This window comes from Numenius arquata, chromosome W (assembly GCF_964106895.1).
Source record: "Numenius arquata chromosome W, bNumArq3.hap1.1, whole genome shotgun sequence".
In the NCBI taxonomy this organism is placed as follows: Eukaryota; Metazoa; Chordata; class Aves; order Charadriiformes; family Scolopacidae; genus Numenius; species Numenius arquata.
Genome location: NC_133615.1, coordinates 15,194,743 through 15,222,648, shown reverse-complemented (window position 1 = coordinate 15,222,648; position 27,906 = coordinate 15,194,743). Strand labels below are relative to the sequence as shown.

The window sequence follows — 27,906 nt, the reverse complement described above, 5'->3', positions numbered from 1 at the left end:
CCTTTTACTTAAGAAAAACACACATCAAAAGAAAGAAGGTTTCTATTGTGCTTGGAAAGATTTTGATTTTACCCAGTTTCACTCACAATTTTAGTGGAATAGCCCCAGGTCCATCTCCCTCCTCATACATTTCTCTTGACTAGGTTGTACTTTCAGGCAAGGAGCATGCATTCATGCAGAACCTACCTCAACACCACTGCAGACTCAAGGTGCTACTAAAATTCAGACCCACCCCTTCCTCCTCAATTACTATTCCCAGCACATATGGCCACAACACCTATCTTGGAAAGGTTACAGTCAGCATTCAAGTACGTAACAAGAAAATCTAGTTAGAGAGGCAAGGAACATTGATTATAACAAGGAAGTTATTCAAACATTTAACAACTGTACACTCAACCAGTGGAACATGCACACTGAAACAGAGCCTTTACAATTGTCCTGGTTTCAGTTAGGATAGAGTTAATTTTCTTCCTAGTAGCTGCTGTGTTTTGGATTTAGTATGAGAATAATGTTGATAATGATAAGATAGGGATAGGAGTGTCTTTACAAATAGGAGAGTTGACTGAAATTGCAGAAGTTAGATAACTGAAAAATAGGGGAGTTAACTGAAGCTGCAAAAGTTAGATAACTGAAAAACCACAAAGGTTGACCTTTTCACCTTTTGAGTTAGTGTGCATGCTTAATAAGCTTATGAATATTAACTTCTCCACCTCTGGGCGGCATAAAAGTAGAGTTAATGATACACACAACGTATGATATGTATGATGTGAGGGGGGGGTACACGTTAGAGGAAAATATGTAATAGGTGGATCGGGAAGTCTGTACTTTCCAAGTACCTCAGCCAATGGGGAAAGGAAAAGGGTTACATGCGGCCGGTGAATTAGGATAAAATGAAGGCTGCATCCTCTGGCAATTGGAGAGACCCCACAGCGGTATGCCCCAGTGGACTCTCCCTTTATTTGAATAAAGTCTTTGCAGGACTCCTCTGTCTCCTTTGTGAACATCGACCTCTGGCAACAGGATTTTCTGCACAATAACACATATTATTGTAGTTGTTCCTAAGTAATGCTTATAGTAAGTCAAGAATTTTTAAGCTTCCCATAGAAGCTGAGAGGGAGCATAGACAGGACAATCTGGCCAAAGGACTATTCCATACCACAGACGTCATGCTCAGTATATAAATGGGAGTTGGCTAGGGGGCAGGCATTCGTGATCGCTGTTCAGGATAGGCTGGGCAATCGATCCATCAAGTGGTGAGAGCAATTTGTGTTGCATCACTCTTTTACCATTATTATTATTTTTCTCTTCCATTACTGCTCTATTAAATTGTCATTAACTAACCCATGAGGGTTGGGTTTTTTTCTCCTTTTTCTCCCTACCCTACTGGGGGTGGGTGGGGTGGTGAACAGCTGCATGGTCCTAGTTGCCAGCTGGGGTTAAACCATGACAATAATGTTTCTTATGACATAAGACTTTGCTATTGGGCATTTCTTCTGTTAAGAGAGCAGCACAGAAGCAGATGAGATCCCACAGTGTGCCTATGTAATAACATGTCTGTATGTCTGAGCAAGGCATAGTGGGACAGGCAGACTGCTGAGATGGCAATCTGACACAGCAGAAGCAGCTATTAGGGCTTATGCTTTATTTTCAGAATAGGTCTGCATTTTAAACTACATATCCCTCCTGCTGACATCAAGAAAAAGCATTCAAATGCCTTCATTATGTACTATTCCAGTCTACAGGAAAAGATAAGGAATGATTATGTTTAAGGGGAAACACAGCCCTGGTGATTTACTAATGATTTAATTTAACACTGGAGAATAGGTGTGAAGATGGTTCAGCAAGAGGTTTTATGATATTAGACCAGTGGTCTTCAAATATCCCTAGGAGACCTGTGAATGACTGAAATGATCTGTGGGAGGCAGTTCACAGGTAGACGGCTCCATAGCACTGTTGGGGAATTTTTATCATACCTCTCGGGGTGAATTAAACACACATTTGTGCTTAAATATAAAAACTTACTGAAGAATGCATTGGGCAGAGTCCTACCACCATAAGTGGTTCTACAAGGAGTCTGCAAAGATGCGCGGATTCATTATATATACTTGCACCCAGCATCAAGCATGTGAGCATCAGCATGGGGCACCTCGGCCCTCTCCCCCAAGCACCAGTTCTGTTGCCTAAAGGTGGCTCCTGAGAGCTCACATTCCAGGACTGCTACAAGACAATGTTGCAGCGATTTCTTATCACCAAAGGAAATTTCACTCCCTTACAGGGAGCCCTTCTGTCTCCTGCATTCCTGCTTCCAACACATTTAACCCCTTCTGCAATTGTGCCTTCCTGCCCTCCGTGCCAGATCATTCCTCAGTCACAAATTACCAGTGCTGAGCAGTTACAATTTGAATTTCCCCGTCAGCATACATGAAATCTCTAAAGGGGTCTCACAACCCTGTCCAAAAGCTTTTGGAGCTCATAAGTATAGGAAAGTTCAAAGTCTAATATAAGGGGATTTAGAGGAGACTACTTCAATTATGCTCCTGGTGCCAAGTTCTGGGGGTGTTACAAAACTACATATGGTAATCCCACATCAGCCTGCTGGTCACCTACAGAATTACAGAATCACATGGGGTTGGAAGGGACCTCTGGAGATCATCTAGTCCAACCCCCCTGCCAAAGCAGGTCACACAGGAACTTGTCCAGGTGGGTTTTGAATGTCTCCAGAGAAGGAGACTCCACCACCTCCCTGGGCAGCCTATTCCAGTGCTCTGCCACCCTCAAAGTAAAGAAGTTCCTCCTCATGTTTAGATGGAACTTCTTATATTCAAGTTTGTGCCCAATTCCTCTTGTCCTGTCACTGGGCACCACTGAAAAAAGACTGGCCCCGTCCTCTTGACACCCACCCTTTAAGTATTTATAAGCATTGATCAGATCCCCCCTCAGTCTTCTCTTCTCCAGACTAAAAAGACCCAAGTCCCTCAGCCTCTCCTCGTAAGGGAGATGCTCCAGGCCTCTAATCATCTTTGTAGCCCTCTGCTGTACCCTCTCCAGCAGTTCCCTGTCCTTCTTGAACTGGGGAGCCCAGAACTGGACACAGTACTCCAGATGGGGCCTCACCAGGGCAGAGTAGAGGGGGAGGATGACCTCCCTCGACCTGCTGGTCACACTCTTCCTGATGCACCCCAGGATGCCATTGGCCTTCTTGGCCACAAGGGCACATTGCTGGCTCATGGTCATCCTATTGTCCACCAGGACTCCTAAGTCTTTCTCCTCAGAGCTGCTCTCCAGCAAGTCAGCCCCCAACCTGTGCTGGTGCATGGGGTTATTTCTCCCCAGGTGCAGCACCCTACACTTGCCTTTATTGAAGTACATCAGGTTCCTCTCTGCCCAACTCTCCAGCCTGTCCAGGTCTCGCTGTATGGCAGCACAGCCCTCCGGTGTGTCAATGACCCCTCCCAGTTTTGTATCGTCAGCAAACTTGCTGAGGGTACACTCCATCCCCTCATCCAGGTCATTGATGAATATATTGAAGAGGACTGGACCCAGTACTGACCCCTGGGGGACTCCACTTGTTACAGACCTCCAACTAGATTCTGTGCCCCTAATAACAACCCTCTGAGCTCTGTCTTTCAGCCAGTTTTCAATCCACCTCACTGTCCATTGATCTAACCCACACTTCCTAAGCTTACCTATGAGGATGCTGTGGGAGACTGTCAAAAGCCTTGCTGAAGTCAAGGTAGACAACATCCACCACTCTCCCCTCATCTATCCAACCAGTCATGCCATCATAGAAGGCTATCAGGTTAGTCAGACATGACTTCCGAAGCACCACACAACATTTCACCATGTGACACCCTGCTCCATGACCAACATCAGCAGCGAATGCAGGATGCCACCCACATTATCCATGTAAGGTATGATTCTCTCAAATCACGCTGCCATTGGTGGAGCCAAGGAGCAGCATGACTCTTACATTCAGAAGGCATTTGCACAATTGGCTGTTGCGACCAGATGACTGGGAAACCAAGCGTCCCTAGCAGTCCACCAGAGCTATGGCATCACTTATGATCCTGTGCTTGCTATCAGTGATTGGGCAAGTTGCTGTATTAGCACATTGTTGCGCATCTTTCCTACTGCCTCAAAGTTGGGGTAATTAAGCAAGAATGTCACTGTTTATAAGTAACTCTAGAATCATCTAGTATCTATTATTGATTAATTTCAAAACTACTCAGAACTTCATAACAGTTTGTGGAATAATTCCTAAAATAAAATTATATTAAAAATATAGCATTGTTCACACATTAAGGAAAGGTATAAAATCGAAACGTTTCCAGGGTGGAACACAGCAGCAGCTGGTATGCGAGGAATCCACTACATCTACGATTCCCTGAACAACATTGCTTGCAAAGCAACATGGAGGATGGAGTGGAGTGAAGATTCCACAACCAAGCTCTGTGATTATACAGCAGATATGGGAACGAGATGGTCCTATGGAACTGATAAGCTGCATACTTGCTACCCTGAGCCAACAGTCTGTCAAATTTTGATGAAATGCTGTCCTTTGTGCGAACTTTGCTCATTATAATGTCATTATAATACCAAAACACACCTCCAGCCCAAAGGCTACCCGCCTCCAAGGTGCGACCACTCCTCCTTGAGTCTGCGCCCTGAATTTTTTGTAAAATATACCTTTAAATGTGAGGCGAGAGAATTTTACACCAATCATAATAAAGGTATTTATGACTAGAGTCACTCAAACTCCACCTTGAAGGTAAAAAATAGTATAAAAATAGCCCAAGGAGAAAGGGATATTAGGGAAGACACCATCGTGAACAAGTCAGGGAGGACCCCATCATGGACTGCCTTTGACTTCCGGGACCAGTCGACGGGCTGAGCCTTTCTTCCCCCCCACCATAGGGACGCCTTTGGGTAAGACTTAGACTATACCGAGTGCTTCCTGGGGAAACTTAGAAATCTCTCTAGAGGGTTACCTTTTTACATTTATAGCCAGGCTGTATTGTTTGTAACTTTGTCGTGCGCTTTGTACCATTAACAATATTTTTACTTGCACGTGCTTTGCAGACAGTGTATTTATCACTGGCAAACCATAAGAACCTTTATATCTGTTGCTTAAATCAACTGCACTACTTAAGTAGCTAGCCGTTTCGGTTTCTCATTGAACGTGACCAAACACTAGAGAGTGGCCGTGCTAGTTCACAAGCACGACTAGACTGAAGGTGCAGTCCACTATTAGTGTATCCAGAATCGTGATAGTTTAATATATTAAACGTGACTGGACTGATAGTGGTGAATTGGGCATCACTCAGAATTTAAACCCAGCCGCCCCTAGCCTCCCACCTCAGTGAGGAGTGTTAGAACGCAAGGGGTTTTATTTTCTGCCAAAACTAGTTTGCCTCTTAACGTAACACAGTTAAGTGTCCTATAATCAATTGGAACAGTAGTTTAAAATATTCTTCCTCCTTTTTGTTCCCAAGTGGACAGTCCAAGGAAAAGGGCTCTTCTCCCCTGTAGTGAGTTTGTAAAGCATACATGGTAACAGGCAGGTAAAGCACACAACATTAAACTCGCATCTCCACATCTGATAAAAACACTGCCACCTTTATTTATAACTATTCTCCTTCCTTCTGTCCCCAAGACACCCCCCCCAGAGGCTTTAAAGACATTCAGCTGTATCTATCTATGTGTGCATGCTCTTGCTTCCTTTCCACCCCCCAAATTAAGTTATTCAAGACACAAGCTTCTGCAACAGTTCTCCAGCAGCCCCAAAGACTGAAAAACTGTTTAGTGCCTGATAAACTGCCATAGCTTGTCCTACAAAACAACCTCTAGTAAGGTCAGACTGTCCTGAACACCAAGAAACAGGATTGTTTATTTTTACGCCAATGAAGTTAGCAAATCCTTAAAATCGGTACATTGCCTGTGCCCAGTAAGGTATTTGTAGTTTTGCTGTGTCCTGTTTTTCTTACAGGACTGTCTGAAACAACATGACACATCAATGTAATCTAGCATAGCTTCGCACATACTAAACATGTTCATGACAATTAAATGAGCTTTCTTTATGAAGGAGTAAAGAACTGTGAAAATGCTGAAGGCACAAGCAGAGAGCTGAAATCACATCAGAGAAATGCAGACCTTAATTTTAAACAAGTCTGAGCTCCAAAACTAAACACAAGACCAAAGAGAGCTTATTTGCATCTTCTGCCCAGTACACAGGAATTCTATTAGAAGAGAAAAATACAGCTTCCAGCAGAAAGTATCTTCTGCTACAGCTTTTAAGCAGCTGAACAATAACTGGAAAACAAGTGTTATAATATTAATTATTTAAAGGAGAGTAAGTACAGGCTTTTCAGTTCAGTAATCTCCTACAAAAAAAAAAAAACAAGTCAGACTGTAAAAGAGATATCCAAACGTTTTGATTCTGGGGAAAAAGAACACTTACCCAGTGTTCCACTACACTGCTAATACGACCTATTCCCAGGTTCAAAACTTCATGACCAGTAAACCCACTACAGTAAAATCTCTGGGTTTTCCACCACCACCTGTTTGTTTTTTCTTCCCTGCCCTCCCTTTCACTCCCAACTAACCCACTACAAGACAGCCAGATAAGAGGAGTTCCCTGTCTGTTTTCAATTACTGCAAACAAGAAGGAAAGTTTTCCATAGGGAAGTACAAATAGCCTTATTTGCTACTCAGGGACAACTATGCCAGTGATATCCAGAACACCTGTGATAGTTTAAAGACAAAGACTTTGTGTGCATGCTTTATTTAGAGGAGAACAAACACCACCACCCCTTCTATTTAAGGCATTCTGCAATACCCTTTCCTACCTGCTTCCTCTACAGCCCCTTATAATAGCCATTAAGCCTCAGAAGATCCCCAAAAAGCTGGGGAGCTCTAGTTCTGTAGTTGGAGAAATCAGATACAGAGATGCTAGTGACCAACTCAAAACTCATACTGGAAGTCTGTAAGAAAGGAAAAGAAAGGGAGACATTGAACTCAAGTTTCCCAGCTACTTGGTAATCCTTCATTCTCCATCTGAAAGGCCCTGGGATTCAATGCCAACAGGCATAAACAGACCAAACAAGCTCAAAAAAAACTATCATTGCAAGTTTTAATTAGACCATAGAATATATAACAACTTTAGTCACTGAAGAAACGTACGTCCTTACACTCAGCATCACAACTACACAAAATACCTACAAATTGGCAAGAGCATTTTGTGAATGAACACATCTCCCACAAGACATACCTTTCCAATTACAGACTTAATATCCTGGGTAACTAATCTGTCGTGGCACTCTGTCAATATTTTTTTGTTTTTTATTATACAATTTAAAGAATTAATGCAAAGACCCACACTCTTTCCATCATTCTGCCCTAGAATTTCCACTTAGTGTGAGGACAGTCACAGATGTTGCAGTCTGATGCCTGTTTTAAAGCATCAATTTAGTTATTCTTAAATATTTATGTGGTAATATTTATGGATGGGTTTGTTGGTTGGGTGTTTTTTTTTGGGGGGGGGAAGCAGTTTTGAGTTTTGTTTGTTTCTAAGGAAAGAAACAATTTTCCAAGAGATGAGCCCAGCAGTTTTATTTTCCTCAAACTACTGCATGCAAGATTCTCAATCTACTACAACCCTTGACTGTTAAGTAGTTTACTACTCTGTCTTGGCCTTCTACTTCTGTATGCATACACAGTGTTTAAGAACAACCCATACCTTATTTGTAGCAGTAGCACTAGATCCCGGGACCACAGGCACATTTGTCACTTGCACCGATAAGTAGTTATTGTCTATGAGAGGCCAAGCACCTTCCACTTTGCATGTCTGGAAGTGATCCTTAAAAGTTCTCAGATGAGGATCACCAAACAAGCCACAAAATAGGTAAGTAGGAGAAGTCTGTTCCTCTCCCCGATGTTCTCTGGCTCCGGCGTGGCCACTGTAACTGCAAGGATCATGGGTCACTTTAGGGTTGGTAGAGGATGTGGGTCCATCCTTAGAACAATTTTTCTGGCTCATGAGGTCACCGATTCCAAGTACTGCAGAATGGTAGACTAGATTTCCACGGCATACTTTGGAATTGCGATAGGTACAAGCGGCATATGCCTGTAGGGCCTTGCAAAACTCCAAATCAAAGCCATCAAGAGCAGAGTTTAGATGTGAAGTTAAGGACACGAAGTCTGTGGTGCACTTCTGGATTCGACAAGGTGTTTGAAGCTGGCAGTCAGCTAAGCACAAAATAGAAGGCAGAGAGAAATCAAGCAAAACTCTTTAATGGCAATATTCCCTTCCACATCCACAAGTGCTACAGAAAACATCTTAAAGATCTTACAGTGCTCACCCATTGGGGAGAACATTCTGCAAATTATTAAATTAAAAAGGGGTTGAAAAAGTGTGTGCGGGGGGGGATGGGACGGGGAGGGATGGGGACGACAACAGACAGGTGGAAGACAGCAATATGGCCCATCTCTCAAAGGGTGAGATAATCCAAGAATGATGTGAATTTCATCTAGACAATAGCAAGTAATAGATTAAGAGCATTAACTCCTGGAAAAGAAACACTGGACTCATAGTTGGCAAATAACAAGCACAGAATTGCATCACCATTTTGTTAAGTTAAATCTCTTAGTCAATAAGCAAGTCTTCATTTAGTCTTTCAGTGCTTTACACAAGTTACTGAACTTTTAAACAGAATACTGTTCCTGAGAAGGATGTGGTTAAAAAGTTAAGTGATACAGGTTTAGACACAAACAAACTGAATGAAGCAGAGATCAGTTTCTCTTCTTCAAGAATGCAGAAAAAAAAAAGGGGGGTGGGGGTGGGGCAGATGGATGGACAGACAGGGCCAGGCCAGTCCATAAACTCTATTTGCTTTACTTCCCCGGCGCTGCCGTAGCTAAAGCCTCACTGCTTGTTTTCTGGAATTAAACAGTGAGAAAACCCATAGCTGTTCGAAGCTCAAGCTGCCAGCTAGATAATCCAAACACTGCAATAGTACCTCTTACAGCATAATACAATAATGAGACAAAGCGCAAAAAAAACACCTCTCCCCATCAAAACCTGAAGTACTTATCAGATGCATGTAAACAGGTACACAGTTCAGGTTACATAAAAAAAACAAAACCACCCATACCAAATAGTCGCACCTTATCTGGTCACCTGATTTCTGCAAAGAAAACATGATTACCATCCCAGCAAGCAAACTGGGATTTTTACAGCCCTCTCTTCCACAGCTCTCACCATCACAACCTGAAATCCTTCCAGATTCTCATGGCAGTTAACACCAGTCTTCAGAATTTAACTTTTACACAAAACATGAGTTGCTACTCATGAGGGGTAGAAACAAAACATTAAGGCTGCACAATGTATTAAAGGAAACATAGATGCACACATTCCACAGGCATTAAAACTAGGACAACAGTCTGATAAGATTGGGGTAAGAGTGTCTTCACAAACAGGGAAGTTAAATAACAAAAAAATAGGCAGGAGTGAGATAACTGAAAAATAGGGGAAATAACTGAAAATGCAAAAGTTAGACAATTGAAAAACTGCAAAAGTTGAACTTTTATGTAGTAGGCGGATCTGGAAGTCTGTACCTTCCAAGTACCTCAGCCAATGGGGAAAGGAAAAGGGTTACATGCTGATGCCGTGAAAGACGAAATCAAGACTCAATAGTCGGGATGACTATTAAGCAGGTATCCTTTATTGCAGCGCTGGACGCACAGGGGATCGCTCCTCCAAATGTGCTGCCAGACAGAGTCAGTTTAACAACATATATGCACACCACACATACATATTCATGCAAGGACTAATTAACATATTCATTAGTTTGCAGTAATTCATTACCATATGCTACCTCCCTCTTGGAGCTCCCCATTTGTTAGAGATAACATTGTGCTGGCCTCTCAATTGCTACCCACATACATGCCTTCCTGTCTTGTTACTTATCGTAGCTCTGCAAGGGGGTAAGCCCCTGTTTGTGGTCAGCCAAGTTATATTTGCTAACTCATACTTAGGTAAGCAAACCTTCAAGCCATACCTAGCCTTATTCTTTAATTCAATCCCCCCTTTTCTTTATGCTATTGCAAATTCTTTTGCATAATTTTGTTTACAGTCCATAATACATGTACTTGTTGAGCAACAGTCCATACTTTCCACCACAGCCAAAGGTTGAGAATAGTCAGCAGTAGGGCTACAAAAATCAACACTAGTACAGGATGCACTAGGAAGTTGAAAAACTGTGCAGCGGTTGGAGATTTAAGTGAGGTGTTTAGAAAAATGTCCCACCAATGGTGTTCCCCGGTTTTCTCGATGGCTGTGATGATGTTCTTTATTTCCAGAGTATCGTGCTGGACTTGCCATAATGTTCGTTTAGAAGCTTCTTTCACTTTCTTTAGCAGTGATTTAATGTCTGGGTGGGAAAGCATTTTCTTAAGGACATTAATGTCCATTCCAATCTGTAGTTTAGGTACATCATTGTATAGCATGAAACTGTCAGAGATCAACTGAGAAGTGGTTATAGGAGCAGAATAGTTAAAATCACAACCTTGTATCTTGGTAAAATTACAAACACAAAAGTTAGTTCCATTTGTTTCTTCTTCACAAGTATCAATGCTAACATTAACACAACTAGTCCTTATACAGACACATCCTTTTCCTACATAATACACCTGTGATTGAGCATGTTCCGAGGGAAGCATCTCAAACGTGCATGTACTTTCTTCTGTGTCTAAGCACAAATCTTCATTTTCAATTACTGCATTCTCATAAGCGTATCCTAGTTGTTCCTTTGGAATGCAGGCTTCAGTACTAATGGTCTGCCATTTCCTTATATCATCACTATATTTTGCCCAAACATTATGGTTTATTGGTCTGACCACTACATCTTGATGGATTGCCCCTAGTGCTAAAATAGGGAAAATATCTCACACCTTTGCCTTTTGAATTGTGAGCACATAGGCTTCAATTTGTTCTTTTGTGTCATCATAAGTGAAATGAACTAATTGCCACCAAGCCTGATGTTTTAATTCGAATGGGGTGGTAGTATCGTTCTTAGCAATAATTTCTCTAATTTCTTGTGGTAGGTTTCCTGACATCCCTTCTCTGATTATATCAGAAACCACAGATTGTATCCAGAGTTGTATTTGTATACACTGAATGGCAATAGAGACATTTCCTTGTAGTCCTTGTACAAAAGTTGCTAGTGCTTGGAAATCCTCAGTAGTATGGTTAGATAGTAGGGAAATGAAATCAACAGTTAATTGCTGAGCTTCAGCCAGAGTAATTAGAGATGACCTTAATGGTACTTCTAGCCTTCCTAAATCAGAGGTGACTGTGCTCAGTTTATTAATCATTACTTCCTGATCAATCGGGTTTAAAACTCCTAGTCCAGATCCAAACCATCCTGTTAAATCTCTCCGTTTCCTTGAGTGGTGAGCTCTGGAATGTAACCATGCCTTCCATCCTTTAAGGCTTTGCAAAATAAAAGGTAAGCATTCTGATTTTATCTGAGATATATTAGCTTGTACTCTTACCTGTACCTTCTTTAAAGAATATGTGGGGTCCAGAAATAATTTCTGCTCGTTGGATTGTCTCACTACATAAGGGCCTGCGAATGAGAGGTTGTGGTATTTTACAGCACAGTCAGCTGGTTCAAACGGAGGAATGGTGGTTGGACTTGGAGTAATTATATTTCTCCAAGGCACTTTGAGCAAAAAGGGGAATGTTCCTGAAAGGCTTTCTAGGCTCCATAGCACATTTAGTTTATAAACTGCTTCCCCTTTATTTACTATAGTAAGGCTACATTGAGGTTGCTGACATGTAGCCTTCAAAGCAGCTGTTGGTACCTCCCATATGGTAAGTTTCCCTTTTTGAGTGCTATCATATTTTATATTTATAGTGATGTTTTCAGCCTTTTCAGATGCATTACAAGTAACCATACTCCTAAAGGTAAATGGTTGGGTGAAAGTTTTTATCTCCTTTTTGCATGCTACATTTTCCCCATGTATTACATATTTCTTATATATTATTGGTACATTATAATTGAGAATAGTATTTGAACATTTCACTTTTGGAAAGGGGATAGGTTGGGGAGAGAGAACAATCGATTTAGTCATTTGAGCTTTATCCATACCATGTGTGGTGGTCATACCCTTTGGGATTGAAATCAAAGCCGCTTGTCGGTATGATCTTATTTTCCTTCCATCATGTATAACTCCCTATGCACCTAATCATTGAACTAGCTTTAGGCTGAACCTCTGCTCGACAGTATTCTTGGTGAAGCGTACATACTGCTGAGAATATGCATTGTTGCGGCTCTTCTACACTGTATACATAAATGCCAACCATCATTACAGTGGTTAGGTACACTTGTGTCATATCAAATTTACATGCTATATCAACCAAGCTGTTTTCTCTTATTTCAAAGGACGGTATTTGTCGTGAATCTCCCCAATCTCTTCTAATCTGGCCATCAATTTTTAAAACTGTGTATACCTTAGTCTTTTTATATGTGATATTCAGACCTGCATTGCCCAAGTATCCATTCCTGGTCCAGTCTTCAGGGTCAGGGACATCATCTAGATCTTGATGGGTGGTGCAGTTCTCTGTCTGTCCAGCTGTGATGTAGAAGATCACAATAATGATTTCTGGAATCGCAGTTTTGCTGGTCCAGTACATTCGGAGGTCCATTTCTGCTCAAGTAGGGGATCCTCCTTATGCCTCAGAGCCGTTTTTGTAATCTTAGTTTTAAAGGTCCTAAAGGTTCAGAAGCCCACTGCTTGTCTGGAGCTTTTTTTTCACTCGAGAGTAGTGAATCCAGGCCGGCTGTTCCTTCACTTTGATTGCAGTGAAGGTGGTCAGTAGCACTTGAAATGGTCTGTTCCACTTCTCTTCTAGTGGATTGCCTGAAAAATTCTTGATATAAACCCAATTTCCAGGACTAAAGGGATGGATAGGGTGGTCCAATCCCTTAACTCTGGTTCCTAGGACATTCTTATTGATTTTCTCTAATTTTTTTCCCAAAGAAATAACATATTTTTGTAAATAGGAATTACCCAACTGGTTTAAATCTTCTCCTTTATATTTTGTCTGGTATGGTCTCCCATATAATATTTCAAAAGGGCTTAGGTTCTCTTTAGCTCTTGGCTTTACACATAGTCTAAGCAGAGCTATGGATAATGCTTGATACCAATACAAATTCGCTTCTTGACATATTTTGGCTATCTGCTGTTTTATCATGTGATTCATTTTTTCTACTTGCCCACTGGCCTGCGGCCTATATGGGGTGTGTAACTGCCAATCAATTCCCAATAGTTTACTAACTTGTTGCACTACTTGTGCACAGAAGTGAGTACCTCTATCTGATGAGATGACTGTAGGTACCCCAAATCGAGGTATTATCTCATTCAATAATACTTTAGTCACTTCTCTCGCCTGGTTTTTTCTACAGGGAAAAGCCTCTGGCCATCCAGAAAAGGTGTCTGTAAGTACCAATAAGTACTTGTACCCCCCTTTTCTTGGGAGTTCAGAAAAATCGATTTGCCAATGGTCTCCTGGTATGTTTCCTTTCCCAATAGTTCCTAACTGTACTTGATTACCTGTGTTGGGGTTGTTTCTCAAACATATTTCACACTGTTGAGTCACTTGTCGAACAGTGGTATATAAATTCTTCCCTATCCATTTTTGGCTGAAAAATTTATATAACAACGAATCTGCTCCCCAATGTGTCTTATCGTGTTCTTCTTTAACAAGTCCCCACACTAGTTTGGCAGGTATGATAATTCTACCGTCACTCAAATGAGCCCATCTCCTGGAAGGAACTTGTCCTCCTAATTCTTGTATGAACTCCTCATCTAGTCTAGAATATTTAATGCCCTCCTGGTCATCCAGGTCTTTATTTCTATTGTCTGGAATTAAGGCTAGAATTTGTTCTTTCTGTATTCTTTCTGCTGCCTGTTTAGCCTCATAATCAGCCAATCTGTTACCTCTTTCTTGGTCAGTGTTACTCCTCAGATGTTCTCGACAATGCATGATGGCAACTCTAGCTGGTAACTGTACTGCCTCCAATAGGCGAAGTATCTCTTCTGCGTGTTTGATTTGTTTTCCTTGCGTGGTAAGCAATCCTTGTTCCTTCCAGACTGCTCCATGGGCATGAACAACTCCAAAGGCATATTTAGAGTCTGTCCATATATTTATCCTTTTCCCTCTTGCCAATTCCAAAGCCCTAGTCAAGGCAATAATCTCAGCCTTTTGAGCTGACGTCCCGGCAGGCAATGGTTGGGATTCAATTACCTTATTTGTTGTGGTCACTGCATATCCAGCCTTGTGGATACCTTGTCAGACAAAGCTGCTTCCATCCATAAACCAGGAGTCTTGTGCGTCTTCCAGGGGTTCTTCTTTCAGATCTGGTCTGCTGGAGTACACAGTCTCTATTGTTTCCAAACAGTCATATGTCAGTGGTTCAGTTGTTGCTCCACTAAGGAAAGAAGCTGGGTTCACAACGTTAGTCACCTCAATTTTAATGTCATCTGATTCAACAAGGATGGCCTGGTGTTTCAAAAACCTGGATGGGGAAAGCCAGTGATTCCCTTTCTGTTCTAATACAGCGGATACTGTATGTGAAACCAACACTGTCATCTTCTGGTCCAAAGTAAATTTCCGGGCTTCCTCAATATTTAGTATTACGGCCGCTACTGCTCGTAAACATCCTGGCCATCCTTTACTTACTTCATCTAATTGTTTAGAGAAGTAAGCTACAGCTCTTTTGTATGGTCCCAGCCATTGAGCTAAAACTCCTAGAGCTATTCCTTGTTTCTCGTGAGAAAAGAGCCAGAAAGGTTTGGTTACATCAGGCAAGCCCAAGGCCGGGGCTCTCATGAGTTCTTTCTTGAGTATTTCAAATGCATTCTGAGCTTCTTTGGACCATATCAATTGAGTAGGATTATTTTTCAAAAGTTCATATAAAGGTTTCACTATTATTCCATAGTTATAAATCCATAATCGACAGCAACCTGTCATTCCCAAGAAGGTTCTGAGTTCTTTTACCGTCTGAGGAAGTGGGGTTTTACAGATGCCTTCTTTTCGTCCGGTTCCCAACTCCCGTTATCCTCCAGATAATTCATATCCCAGGTAGGTCACTTGCTGTTGTATCATTTGAACTTTCTGTTGAGAGACTCTATATCCATTTAGTCCAAGAAAGTTTAACAAGCTCACAGTCCATTGGATACACTCAAGGTTTGTTTCGGTTGCTATTAATAGATCTCCCACGTATCGTAAAAGGGTTCCGTTTTTGGAAGGAGGCTTCCATGCCTCAAGCTCTCGTGCTAACTGATTTCCGAAAATTGTTGGACTGTTTTTGAAACCTTGGGGTAACAATGTCCAAGTAAGCTGGGTTTTCCTACCAGTGGTAGGGCTTTCCCATTTGAAAGCAAACAACTTTTGACTTTCTTTAGCCAAAGGCAGACAAAAGAATGCATCTTTTAGGTCTAGTACTGTAAACCATACCTGATTGTTTTTCAATTTGGTAAGTAAGGTATAGGGATTGGCAACTACCGGGTGCAAATCTTTAACAATTTTGTTTATTCCTCTTAGGTCCTGTACTACCCGATAAGTTCCATTTGGTTTCTTTACCAGCAGTACGGGGGTGTTATATTCCGATTCACATTCCACTAGTAGTCCATGTTGTAAAAAGTTATTAATTGGACCTTATATTCCCCTGCGATCTTCTAATCTCAAGGGGTATTGTTTTTGACATATTGGGCTCGCTCCCTCCTTAAGTTCTATTACTATGGGGGTGGCGTTTTTCGCCCTTCCTGGAGTCCCTGTAGCCCAAACGCCTGGATATACTTGATTAATGATTTCTTCAAGTTCGGGTGATGATACAGTGAACTTTTCAGAGCGCATTAGGGCTAGGCTCAAAATTTCAATCAACTGATCTTCTTTTACCTTTAATTCCACAACTCCTTGATTAAAAACTATCACTGCCCCTAATTGCTCTAATAAGTCTTGCCCTAACAGTGATCTGGGGGAATATGGCAAGTATAAAAATCGATGTATTCCGATCTGTTTCCCCAATTTAAATCTGAGGGGTTCCAAAAAGAATGCCTTTCTCTGCTGGCCGGTGGCTCCTATCACATTTACAAAATCCTTCCTTACAGGTATTAATTCTTGATTTAAAACAGAGAAAGAGGCACCTGTATCTATTAAAAATTGAACTTCTTTCTCTTGTTCCCCTAGCTTTATCTTAACCAGTGAATCCACTAGGGTAGATGCCCCAGGTCCCCGTCAAACGGTCCCTGTTTCAGCTATCAGGGCAGGTGGGGTACTTTTAAGCTCAGGGCATTCATTTTTCCAGTGTCCTTTTTTCTGGCAATATGCACATTGATTCCTTTCCAATACATTCTCAACATTAACACCTCTACCTCTTGCCAAATTCCTTAGTCCTCCTCTATTCCTAAAAGATCTCCCTCTTCCAGGTCCTCTCAATCCCGTACCATTTACTACTCCCCTCTGTTCTAATGCTGCCACAGTGGCTGTGGCCATCACTTTTGTCAGCTTTCCCCTATCTACATCTTCTCGATTTCTAAAAACTCTCCAGGCTTCTTCAAGTAATTTCTCTAAATCCCTTATATCTGGTTCTTTTAATTTCCAGAGCTTCTTTCTAATATCTGGAGATGATTGTCCCAAAAACAAGGAAACAAGCTGTTGCTCCCCTATATCTGAGGGGGGGATCTAAAGTAGTATATTTTCTCATTGCCTCTCTCAGTTTGTCCAAAAACTCCGTAGGGGTCTCCCTCTGTCCTTGTTTGACAGCATATAATGCTGACCAATTTATAGTTTTTGGAATGGCATTTTCCAGCCCTAATTTGATCTAATCTCGATATCGTCTTAACATTGCATAATCTTGTCCATCATTGGGATCCCAGTTCGGATCAGTCAGTGGAACGTGCTCGTCCAAACTCCCTTGCAGGACTCTCCCTGTAATTTGAGCCTGCACATGGGTTCGGGCAGTCTTTAATACCAATTGTTTTTCTGTCTCAGTCATCTCTCCCAAAATTAAATCTACATCTCTCCAATCTGGATCTTGATTTCTAACTATCAATTCAAATCGCTTTGCCACCTTAGAGGGATCATCTCGATACCCTCTAGCTACTTCTTTCCAATCATTTAAATCAGTGGTGGAAAACGGAATTTTCACTCTAGCTGGCCCACTAGATCCCATTACTTCCCGTAACGGGGCTAGGAGTTGTGGAGCTCTCTGGGTTTTACTCCTGGTTCTTGCAGTAACTGGAGTAAAGGCAGTTGCCGCTTCCCCTTCTTCCTCACCGCTACCACACAAATTGGGACTCCTCCAGGATCCTTCCACCTTCCAGGGATGGCAGCCGACGAATGGAGCTGATGGCACGCCTCACCAAAATTTCAGTGATCAGTTCCCTTTGACAGCTGCCAGCGCTGGACGACTGATGTGGGTACCTGAGACTGTTCAGGAGACAGAAGAGCAATGGACCTGTCCGCAGGGAGAGACCGTTGAAAATCTCACCGGTGAGTACTATGGGAAATTCGGGGAGTAAAAGAGGGAGGACGCCCAGGGAGGGCAGCAAGGGAAAGTCGAGAATGGGTCTCAACGACCAGGATGATGATCCTGAAATACCCCCGGAAAGTCCCTTGGGGAGAATGTTAAGATCTCGGGGAGATCTACACATTCACCCAGAAATAACTAAGGAAACAATGGTAAAGTTTTGTTATTTTATCTGGCCTGAATATAATTTGCAAAAAGGTTTTAGATGGCCTCCTCTTGGGTCAGATGATGCTAGTCTTTGTCAGTGTTTATGCTTATACTTGAACGATGTTGAGAAAGGACTTACTGAAAAAGCATGTGGGGAAAGATGGTTAAGAGAGCCGCGGACAGGAATTTATGTAGTCAGAGGGAGAAGAAATAAGGGAGAGTCGGAAAATGGGGAGAGAAAGGGAACAGAGAAAGAGACATGGGATGTTCTTCAGTGTCTTCCCCTGCCTTATTGCCGAGCCCCTCCAGGTCCCCCAGGGGATCCAGGAGTGGCTACTGGGCCTTTATACCCCCAGATCAAGAAAATCAAGGAGAAGCCGTCCCTACAGCCCCTCTTGAAGAGGACAACAGTGAAGGGAAGGATGGGCAAGAGGCTATGTCCCTCTCTAGAACTAGAAGGGAGACACAATACGAAGCACCAAGGGTGCCTAAAACCCAGGAGGCAAGCGTTCATCAGATGCCTCTTCGCCAGGTCCCTTTGGGCAGACAAGGGAGAGGATTTGGGTTTGTAATTGTACCCCTTAGAACTCAGGACATAAGAGGGTTGAAAAAGGAATTACCCCCATATTTGGATCGCCCCATAGGGGTGGAGGGAAAGGTAGACGAATATCTAGGGAATGCAGATTATACCTGGAAGGACTGGGATTTTCTTCTGGGAATTTTATTTGGGCCATAGGAAAAACAGATGATTTTGCAAAAAGCCCGTCAGTTGTGGGAAGATGAACACCCACAGGCAGCAGGGAACACAGGGCAGGATGTGCCCATGGTTGATGACTTAATCCCCCAAGTGGACCCCAATTGGGACCCGAATAATCAGGCTAACCTAACCTGCCTTCGGGATTACTGAGCCTATTTGATTAGAGCAATTAAGACAGCGGTTCCCAGAACTAACAATATGACAAAGGCTATGTCCCTAGAACAGGAGAGAGACAAGAGTCCCTCTCACTGGTTGGAAAGGACCAGGAATGCCTTAAGAAAACAGGGAGGGTTGGACCCCGAGGGACCGGCTTTTGACACACTGTTGAGGGTACAATTTGTCACCAAATCCTGGCCTGACATAAGGAGAAGAATATAGAAAGAAGAGGAATAGCAGAACAGGCCTTTGGATGAGTTGGTTAGAAAGGCGCAACATGTGTATGTAAGAAGGGATGAAGAAAGGGCAAAGACAAAGGCAAGAGTGATGGCACAGCTTTTACAGCCTCCAAAAGGAAAAATGCGGGGACCCCCAGGATTGAAGGGGAGGGGGCAACCATCAGGATTTAACAGAAACATGTCTTCCTCAGTGGGAAGGGGTCAACCCAGGCCTCAGTTGGGAAGAAATCAATGTGCTATTTGCAAGAAAGAAGGACACTGGAAGAGAGTGCCTGCAGAGGCAGGTGGACCCTAATGAGGAGGAAGTCCACCGGTTGATGGAAATGGATTGTTAGGGGTGTCAGGGGCTCCCACTGTTCCAGGGACCCACCACCTTGGAGCCCTTGATAACCTGTCATGTGGGTCCAAATTGGGAGGAGGTACACTTTTTAGTGGATACCGGAGCCTCTCGATCTACTTTAAACTTTGTGCCAAAGGGGGAACGGCTGTCAAGAGAATCTATAATTATCCAAGGAGTAAGTGGAAAGGATGAACGGGTACATTTCATCCAGCCGCTATTAATAGATATAGGAGATAAGTTTGAGATGCACGAATTTTTGTTCGTCCCTAATTGTGATTGTAATCTATTAGGGAGGGACCTGATGGCTAAATTGGGGATGCAGATTAATATCATAAAGGGTGCTTTTTGGGGATGCCCACATACAGAGGAAAGTAACCAATATTTTGCCTTTGAGTGGGAAAAAGAAGAAGCAGGGAAAACAGTGAAGCAACAACTGACGTAGACAGTCCTTCTGCAGGGATACACAGAAGCACCGGTTCCTGTTTGGGCAAGCTTTACAAGTAATACTGAGAGAATTTACTTCGTCCCCAGGGATTAGGTTGTGGGCTATTTTTCTAAAGTGCTGGATCTGGTGGCAAAGGGGTGGCCTCACTGTTTACAAAATTGTGCAGCCACAGCTTTAATCATGGAATCACAGAATTGTCGGAGTTGGAAGGGACCTCTAGAGATCATCTAGTCCAACTCCCCTGCTGAAGCAGGATTGCCTAGAGCACATTACTCAGGACTGCATCCAGGTGGGTCTTGAAGATCTCCAGAGAAGGGGACTCCACGACCTCCCTGGGCAGCCTGTTCCAGTGCTCTGTCACCCTCACCGGAAAGAAGTTTTTCCTCATATTTGAATGGAACTTCCTATGTTCCAGCTTGTGCCCGTTGCCCCTCGTCCCGTCACTGGGAACCACTGAAAAGAGTCCAGCTCCATCATCCTTCAACCCACCCTTTAGATACTTATAAGCATTAATAAGGTCTCTCCTCAGCCTTCTCTTCTCCAAGCTAAAGAGTCCCAGCTCTCTCAGCCTTTCCTCATAAGGGAGATGCTCTAATCCCTCAATCATCTTAGTTGCCCTACACTGGACTCTCTCCAGTAGTTCCCTGTCTCTCTTGAACTGGGGAGCCCAGAACTGGACACAGTATTCCAGTTGTGGCCTCACCAGGGCAGAGTAGAGGGGGAGAATGACCTCCCTCGACCTACTGGCCACACTCTCCCCTATGCAGCCCAGGATCCCATTGGCCCTCTTGGCAACAAGGGCACATTGCTGGCTCATGGATAATTTACTATGTGCCAGGACCCCCAGATCCTTCTCCTCAGTAGTGCTTTCCAGAAGATCCACCCCTAACTTATATTGGTGCCTGGGGTTCTTCCTCCCCAGGTGCAGGACCCTACATTTGCCCTTGTTGAACCTCATTAGGTTCTTCTCTGCCCAGCTCTCCAGCCTGTCCAGGTCACGCTGGATGGCAGCGCAGCCCTCTGGAGTGTCAGCCAGCCCTCCCACTTTGGTATCCTCAGCGAACTTGCTGAGGATACACTCTGTCCCCTCGTCCAGGTCATTGATAAATATGTTGAACAAGACTGGACTGATGCTTGAAAACTGACAGCAGGGGGAGCTCTCATTGTTAAAGCTTTGTTAACTGAAAGAGCTTCTAAATGGATGACCAGTGCTAGGTTATTACAGTATGAAACTCATTAATTCTAAGTTCTCTTGTTCCATTAAACAAGCGGGGAAGGGTTTAATCCGGCCTCCTGCTTAGCTGGTCCCAAGGGAGGAGATCCGGAGGAAATTCATGACTGTGTTCAAGTAATAGATCTCCAAACCCAGGCTAGGGAAGAACTAAGGGATACCCCTCGGCCAAATGGGGAAAATGTGTATATTGACGTGTCCTCAAGGGTAATAGAAAGGAAATGAGTTACAGGATATGCTGTAGTAAAAGGAAGAGAACTGCGAAAAGGAGGGAAGCTACCCTCCACATGGTCAGCACAGACTGCAAAATTGTATGCCTTAATAAGAGCCTGTGAATTGTATCAAGGAAAAACAGTAAACATATTTACAGATTCAAAATATGCACACGGGGTGGCTCATGCATTTGGAAAATTTTGGGAGGAAAGAGGGTTATTAACCTGTAGAGGAAAAACATTAGCTCACGAAGGTTTAATTACTCGCCTATTGGAGGTGGTGAATTTACCAAAGAAAGTGGTACAAAAACTACAGGATCAGTTATTAAAGTGCTTTTAGAACAAATAATTCCTAGATATGGAATAGTAGAGGCAATAGATTCAGATAGAGGAACTCATTTTACTGGAAAAATTCTTCAAGGGGTTATGGTGTGTGGGAAAGTAACGGAAGATTGGCGAGGAGGACTGTAAATACACTCAAGTGACTCGCATCTGGGGTGCTGGAAAACACATATATCACACTAATTGTTGCTTAGTTTTGTGTGCTCAACAAGTAGGACATCTGCACTTAGATAACACAGGCCTGGGATGGACTCAGGGGCACCTTATCGAACACGCCTGAGATTCCTGCCCTGCTGTTGAAGAGATCAAAGCACAGCGGAAAACTCTGCCTGCCGGAATCCTTGAAATACAGGCCTAAACAGCAAGTGGGAGCTCTCTCGCTCTCTCACTCCCTTGCTAACAAGGACTCTCTTGCTAATAAGGACTCTCGCTCCACGGTGCCTGCGTCCCCTGCTTGCCTGCCTCTGCCCGGGTGCTGCTTCAGAGGTTCCCTGATCCATGAGGTATTGAGATTAAATTTGTTCTTTGCCCTTAATCCATGGTTTTGTGGTTGTTCCTGCATCCTGCCTGCATCGGCTCACACATGGTGGCGTTAGGAATAGAATGGGATTTACATACTCTCCCTGAACTCTGAGGCTTCCACAAAGTAGAGAAGATGAATGAGGAAATTAAGAAGCAAATTTTAAAATTAGTTTTGGAAACAAAAATGCCGTGGATACGTCTTCTACCATTAGCTTTAGCTAGAATACAGGCCAAACCCAGAGGAGACCTTCAATTATCCCCCTTTGAATTAATGTTTGGAATCCCTTACCCTGCTAACTCTCGACCTAGTGGGGAGGTAGAAATAAGCGATGTATACTTGAAACAATATGTGGCCATGACACTGTCTCTTGTGAAATCTCTTCGAGAGGAAGCTCAGCTGGCATAGACCCTGCCTTTGGGCTTTGCTGTCCATAGCATCCAACCAGGAGACTGGGTCCTAATTAAAGAATGGAAAGAAGTACCATTGGTGGCAAAGCGGCAGGGACCGTACCAAGTGTTATTAACCACAGAAACAGCAGTTAAGATGGCCGAACATGGGTGGACTCATCATACTCGAGTCAAGACGTCCAAGGCCCCGGAAAACTAGACTTTGGAGCTAGAGGAAGAGGAGGGGAAAATGTGGATAACCTTCCGTAGAAAAAGACCCGATTAGTAGTATTTGATAAGTTAAAATCAAGGGCAACACTGGATTGACCTCTGTGTTTGCCACAACAAGAAATTCTGAATTCTGCTACTGGCTGCAACCCAGTAGGTGTTGAGCAGTGGAAGCACGTGCCATACCAGACCTTGATTTGAAGAAGTGGGGGGAAAAAAAAAAAAAAGAATTTGTCCAAATCTAGGGTGGGAGACTAGAACTAACTCTTACAAAGAGCAGATCAGACCAGTAGCTATCAGGTAGACCTCGGGAGGTGTTCTGTGTGTTTACCCAAAGGATCTAGGGTATAGATCCACAAGGAAAGGAGTTCCCTTATTAGAACTTTCAGCAACTGGTGAGCAGACACTAACTGAACTGTTTCTGTATATTCACTTGCCACATCTAGTGTAGAAAGATAATAAGCTCAAGATGAAATTTTTAGTAATGATCATGTTTCTATATTATTGGCAAAATCGAAGTCTGGGATGGCGTCCTGGGTTGAGAGACACAGGACTAACTTTTCTTCTAATGCTGGGGAAAACTGCACTTTTAGAAGACTCTAGTGTCTGAATTCATGAAAATATTTACTTTATAGCCAGCCAGGCTCTGTGGGATTCAAAGTCTTAGTGTTTTCGAGCCTTGCCAGGTGCAGGGATGAGGAGGAGCAAGGCCTGGGCATTTGACCCAGGCTGGCCAACAGGAGTATTTCATACCATGAACGTCACATTCAATATAAATTAGAAAAGTTTGCTGCGTAGCGGGCTCTCTCCCTTGATGGCAGCAGTCCAGACAGCTCCTTGCCCTGGTGCTGGACCCTTGAGGCCTTCCTTTCCTCCCGAAGTCATTGCACTCGCAGTGTCTGACATCTGCTGTCCACTGCTGGGAGTGCACAGCTTCCTACTGATAGAATTGGCTGAGTATAATTCCTGTATATCTTATATCAGTATCGGGATTAATACTGGTTCTTTAGTATTATTGTTAATTATTTAGTCTTAGTCTATTAAATCTATTTATATTTCAACCCTCGTGTTTCTTTGTGTTCCCCAATTCCCTTTCCGGGTGGGGAGGGGTCATCGGGTGATAGAATAATTGTCTAAATGACAATAAATTGTTATGGGTTTTCTCAAACCATAACAGATGGGAAAACTGATTTTTGACTCCAGAGGAAGAGGTGGCCAAAGCTTTTAACCTCAGTAATTGCTGGGTCTGTGGAGGTCCAGGAGGAGCTGAAGATTGGCTGTGGGTAGCCCAGCCTGTCCAGCCTAAATGGTGGGTGAGTGACCCAAGTATAGTGCATAACGGAACTGGGTTCTGGAAGGAAGAAGGAGGTACATGGAAAATATAGTACCCAGGAAAAGGAAATTACTGTCTGAATAGAACCAAGCCGGGAGGGAAAAATGTAGGGAAAAGCGAATGTGAGTGGACATTGTCATCAGGAATGGATTGCTATGATCCTTACTGTAGACCTTATAATTGCTTTAGATACCGAGGAAGATGGAACCAAACACATGCAAAGCTTATAGATGGCACCTGGGTAAAGTGCTCTTTCAAAGAACCTTGGCATAGCAGATGGAAAGCAGTTGCGAGAGAAATTACACAAAAAGGGGGATTTAGAGATTCTTTATTCCTGGCTTGTCAGCAGGACAACATCATTTGCAAAAATCATGTAATAAGGGTTTATCAATGGGCCTGGCAAAACTCAAATGGAACTAGGACCTATTTTAGAAAATTTTGGTCGGCTACAAATCGAACTAAGAATGATAGGGGATGTAACTGTAAATGGCACCCAGATGTGGGAGCCTTTGAATGTGATTATTGCAATTCCTATGGTGATTTAAGTATAGCAGGACGACCGTTGGGATAAAAAAAAAAAAAATACTCTATACTATGAAATACCACAGGATAATGAAACATGGGAAGGCCCATTCGCTAACGGGACTTGGGCTTTGAAGGGCCATTATTGGATTTGTGGCCAACATGCCTACTAAAGGTTACCTCCAAATTGGTCAGGGATATCTTATATAGGATATATTAGACCATTATTTTTCTTATTACCACAAGTTCAAGGAAACAAGTTAATGTATATGAAGATTTGATAAGAGAACAACGATCAGTTGATAAATCCCTAACCAAAGGTGGTTCCCAATCATGGGGAAAAAGATGAATGGCCACCTGAACAAGTTATACAATATTATGGACCAGCAACACGGAATCCCCACGAGGTGATTTCTGGAGCAAGAGACCCCATTTATAATTTAAATAGGATAATTAGATTACAAGCCGTTTTTGAAATTATAACTAACCAGACAGTTGAGGCTCTTGACCTTCTTTCAGGCCAATCTACTCAGATGAGGAATGCAATTTTCCAACACCGAATTGTCCTAGATTATTTGCTAGCCAAAGAAGGGGGAGTTTGTGGAAAATTAAATGAATCCAACTGTTGTTTACAAATCGATGATCACGGGAAGATAGTAAAACAGATGACAAAAGGAATGAGAAAACTAGCTCATGTGCCAGTTCAAACCTGGAAAGGATGGGAATTACACATGTTCTCGTGGTTGTCTGGTGGACCATGGATTAAACGCATGTTGTTTTTCTCTCTTTGTGCAGTAGCAGCTCTGATTTTTGTACCATGTATGATACCTTGTTTTATGCAGCTCATTCAGCACGTAGTCAGAAGAATGCAAGTAGTAGCTGAGCCTAGTGACCCAGAATTAGCTACAAGGGGACAAAAGATGATGTCTCTGCAAATAGTTCCAAACCCAAAAATAAGTCAAGAAGAAAAGATCCAATTAATGGTGACTGAAACTTTGTAAAGACAAATATTGAAATAAAAAGAGGAGGGATTGATAAGATAGGGATAAGAGTGTCTCCACAAACAGGGAAGTTGACTGAAACTGCAGGAGTGAGATAACCGAAAATTAGGGGAAATAACTGAAAATGCAAAAGTTAGACAATTGAAAAACCACAAAAGTTGAACTTTTATGTAGTAGGTAGATCAGGAAGTCTGTACCTTCCAAGCACCTCAGCCAATGGGGAAAGGAAAAGGGTTACATGCAGCTGGGGAATTAGAATAAAATGGAGGCTGCATCATCCGGCAATTGGAGAGACCCCACATGGGTATGCCCCAGTGGACTCTTCCTTTACTTGAATTAAGTCTTTCCAGGACTCCTCTGTCTCCTTTGTGAACATTGACCTCTGACAACAGGATTTTCTGCACAAGTCAAATGATAAATCAGGTTCTCTCCCATCCAAAGAGCAGACAACAGCCATAACAGCAAATGGAACTTAAAAAAGAATACTTGCAAGATTTCATGTAATAGTTTTTGGTGCTTGTACAGCTATTAACTGAAAACATGCTCAGAGAAGAGATATTTTACAGCTATTCCCTCCCCTCAAATCCCTCTCTTTACACCATTTCCCACCTTTTTGTCTGTGTGTCCTCAAAGTAAAATTGGGCTGAGTTCAGCTTGATTTTAACAGTCCAATTAAAATATTCCTAAGTTTCTGAGAAATGGGGAGTGAAAGAGGAACTAATAATAATGTTGGACCTTTAATTTTTAAATGCAGTTGTTTTCTGCAATTCACAGTGATGAGAGGATATTAGCAATTTCTCTGCTTGCCCCCTAGCCAACCCTCCTGTGAGTCAGGACTCATATGACATACCCAGAACATCCAATCTGTGAATTTAGAAGGGTAACAGGTGTTTTGCCTATGATAGATAGCTAAAGTAAATATCCTGTCAAAATCCCAACACAGAGCAGAAACAACCTTTAACCTACAGTCAAGCATGACCATGAAGCATATGAGTAAGCAATAAGTTTCTCAGTACACCTTTGTGCAAGTGATATGCAGCTTTGCTAAGAAAAAAAAAAAAAAAAATTAAATTCTGTGTTTTAAGGTACACGATCACAAAGTGAAAAGACCTATGCCAAACAAACTGACATAGATTATGCCACTTCAGAGCCTGACTTTCAAAGCATCAATTTTTTTAAATTATGATTAAAATACCACAAATCATATATAATTTAGTCTAGGTAGGCAAGACAAGTTGTCAAATAGCAGAACAAATCTACCCATCCAAGCCCCCTTGCAACTTTAGGAAAATTCATTCTGCTGCTTTCAGTAGGCTCTTAGTATAGAGGGAAGGGGGAGGTGAAATAGCAATCTGACTAAATGCAGATGACCTAAACCTGCACTTAAACATACAGTTTATTTCACTAAAGTTATAAATGTTTAAAAACACTCAAACTAAATAGAAACACTTTCACAGAAGTAAAACTGATCAGATCACTTCTGAGTAAAAAATACTTTAGGCGAGCACTATCTGTGTATCTTCCACCTTCTCCCCAGTTTCCATTAAATCAGGCAAATATCTGTTCTATCAAAAAAATCCACTCACAATAAAACCCAGGAAAAATAAATGAATGTTTTTCCCAAGTCCTCTGGCTTGCTGCTGTACAGCTGCATGCTGCCCTGCTCCGCAATCACTATTTCCATCGCTATATCAGTGCTTTCACACACGTATTTCCCCCGTACAGCGCACTTCTTGCGCGGCCTCTGAAGAAACACCAAGATGGTGCAAACGCTGACGGACGCTTTCCTGAGGACACCTCTTACAAACTCCGCATCGGCCCGAGTCACAAACACGCCAATACGCGTACCCACCCCCTCCTCAGTCCCGCCATGTTAAAGTCTGAGGTGCATACGCGCAGGCACTTGTCGGGACCCGACTCCGCGCGTCGGCTCCTCCCTCCCCGGTCCGCCCCCCATACCTATGCCCAGCAGCAGCCCCAGTGCGGCCATGAGACCGAGGGCGGCGGACGGCAGCCGGCGTGGCCACTCAGCCTCGGCAGCGCGGGAAGGCGCTGCTCTCCCCATGCCCGTCCATACAGATCTCTGGGTTGGAGGCGGGACGGGGCCGCAGCATAAGGCAGCAAGCGGGATACCGACACCTCCTCCTCACTGTTTCCCCCTCCTCTTCCTCTAAAAGTGCAGGGACGAGTAAAAGCTGCCGGGCCAGAGGGGCAAGTCGGCGCGGCACAGAGAGCTAATCACAAAAGGAAGGAGCTAGTGAATGAACGAGAGAGAGCAGCAGCTCCGATCCCACCTTCCAACTCCCATTGGCTAGCCAGCCCATCCAACAGGCCCCGCACCGCGCCCATAGGCCTGGCCCCACCCCCCGCCGCGCTCGAGCGGAGCCTTTCCTCCTGTCGCCCCCAGTGTCTTTGCCTTGTGCCTTACGGAAAAAGCCCCTCGCTTAGCT

The 27,906-nt window shown here is 43.1% G+C and overlaps 1 protein-coding gene across 1 annotated transcript in view; it reads right to left on the bottom strand.

Annotated features, from left to right (window-relative positions):
• LOC141476783 (repulsive guidance molecule B-like) overlaps nt 1–27,521 on the bottom strand; it is a 34,449-nt gene extending 6,928 nt beyond the window's left edge. The window contains exons 1-2 of the mRNA XM_074165583.1: nt 27,416–27,521; nt 7,736–8,244 (exon numbers count right to left, since the gene is read on the bottom strand). Of these exons, the coding sequence (XP_074021684.1) occupies nt 7,736–8,244; nt 27,416–27,521 (615 nt within the window). The remainder of the gene's footprint in view (nt 1–7,735; nt 8,245–27,415) is intronic.
• Between the last annotated feature and the right edge of the window lie 385 nt (nt 27,522–27,906).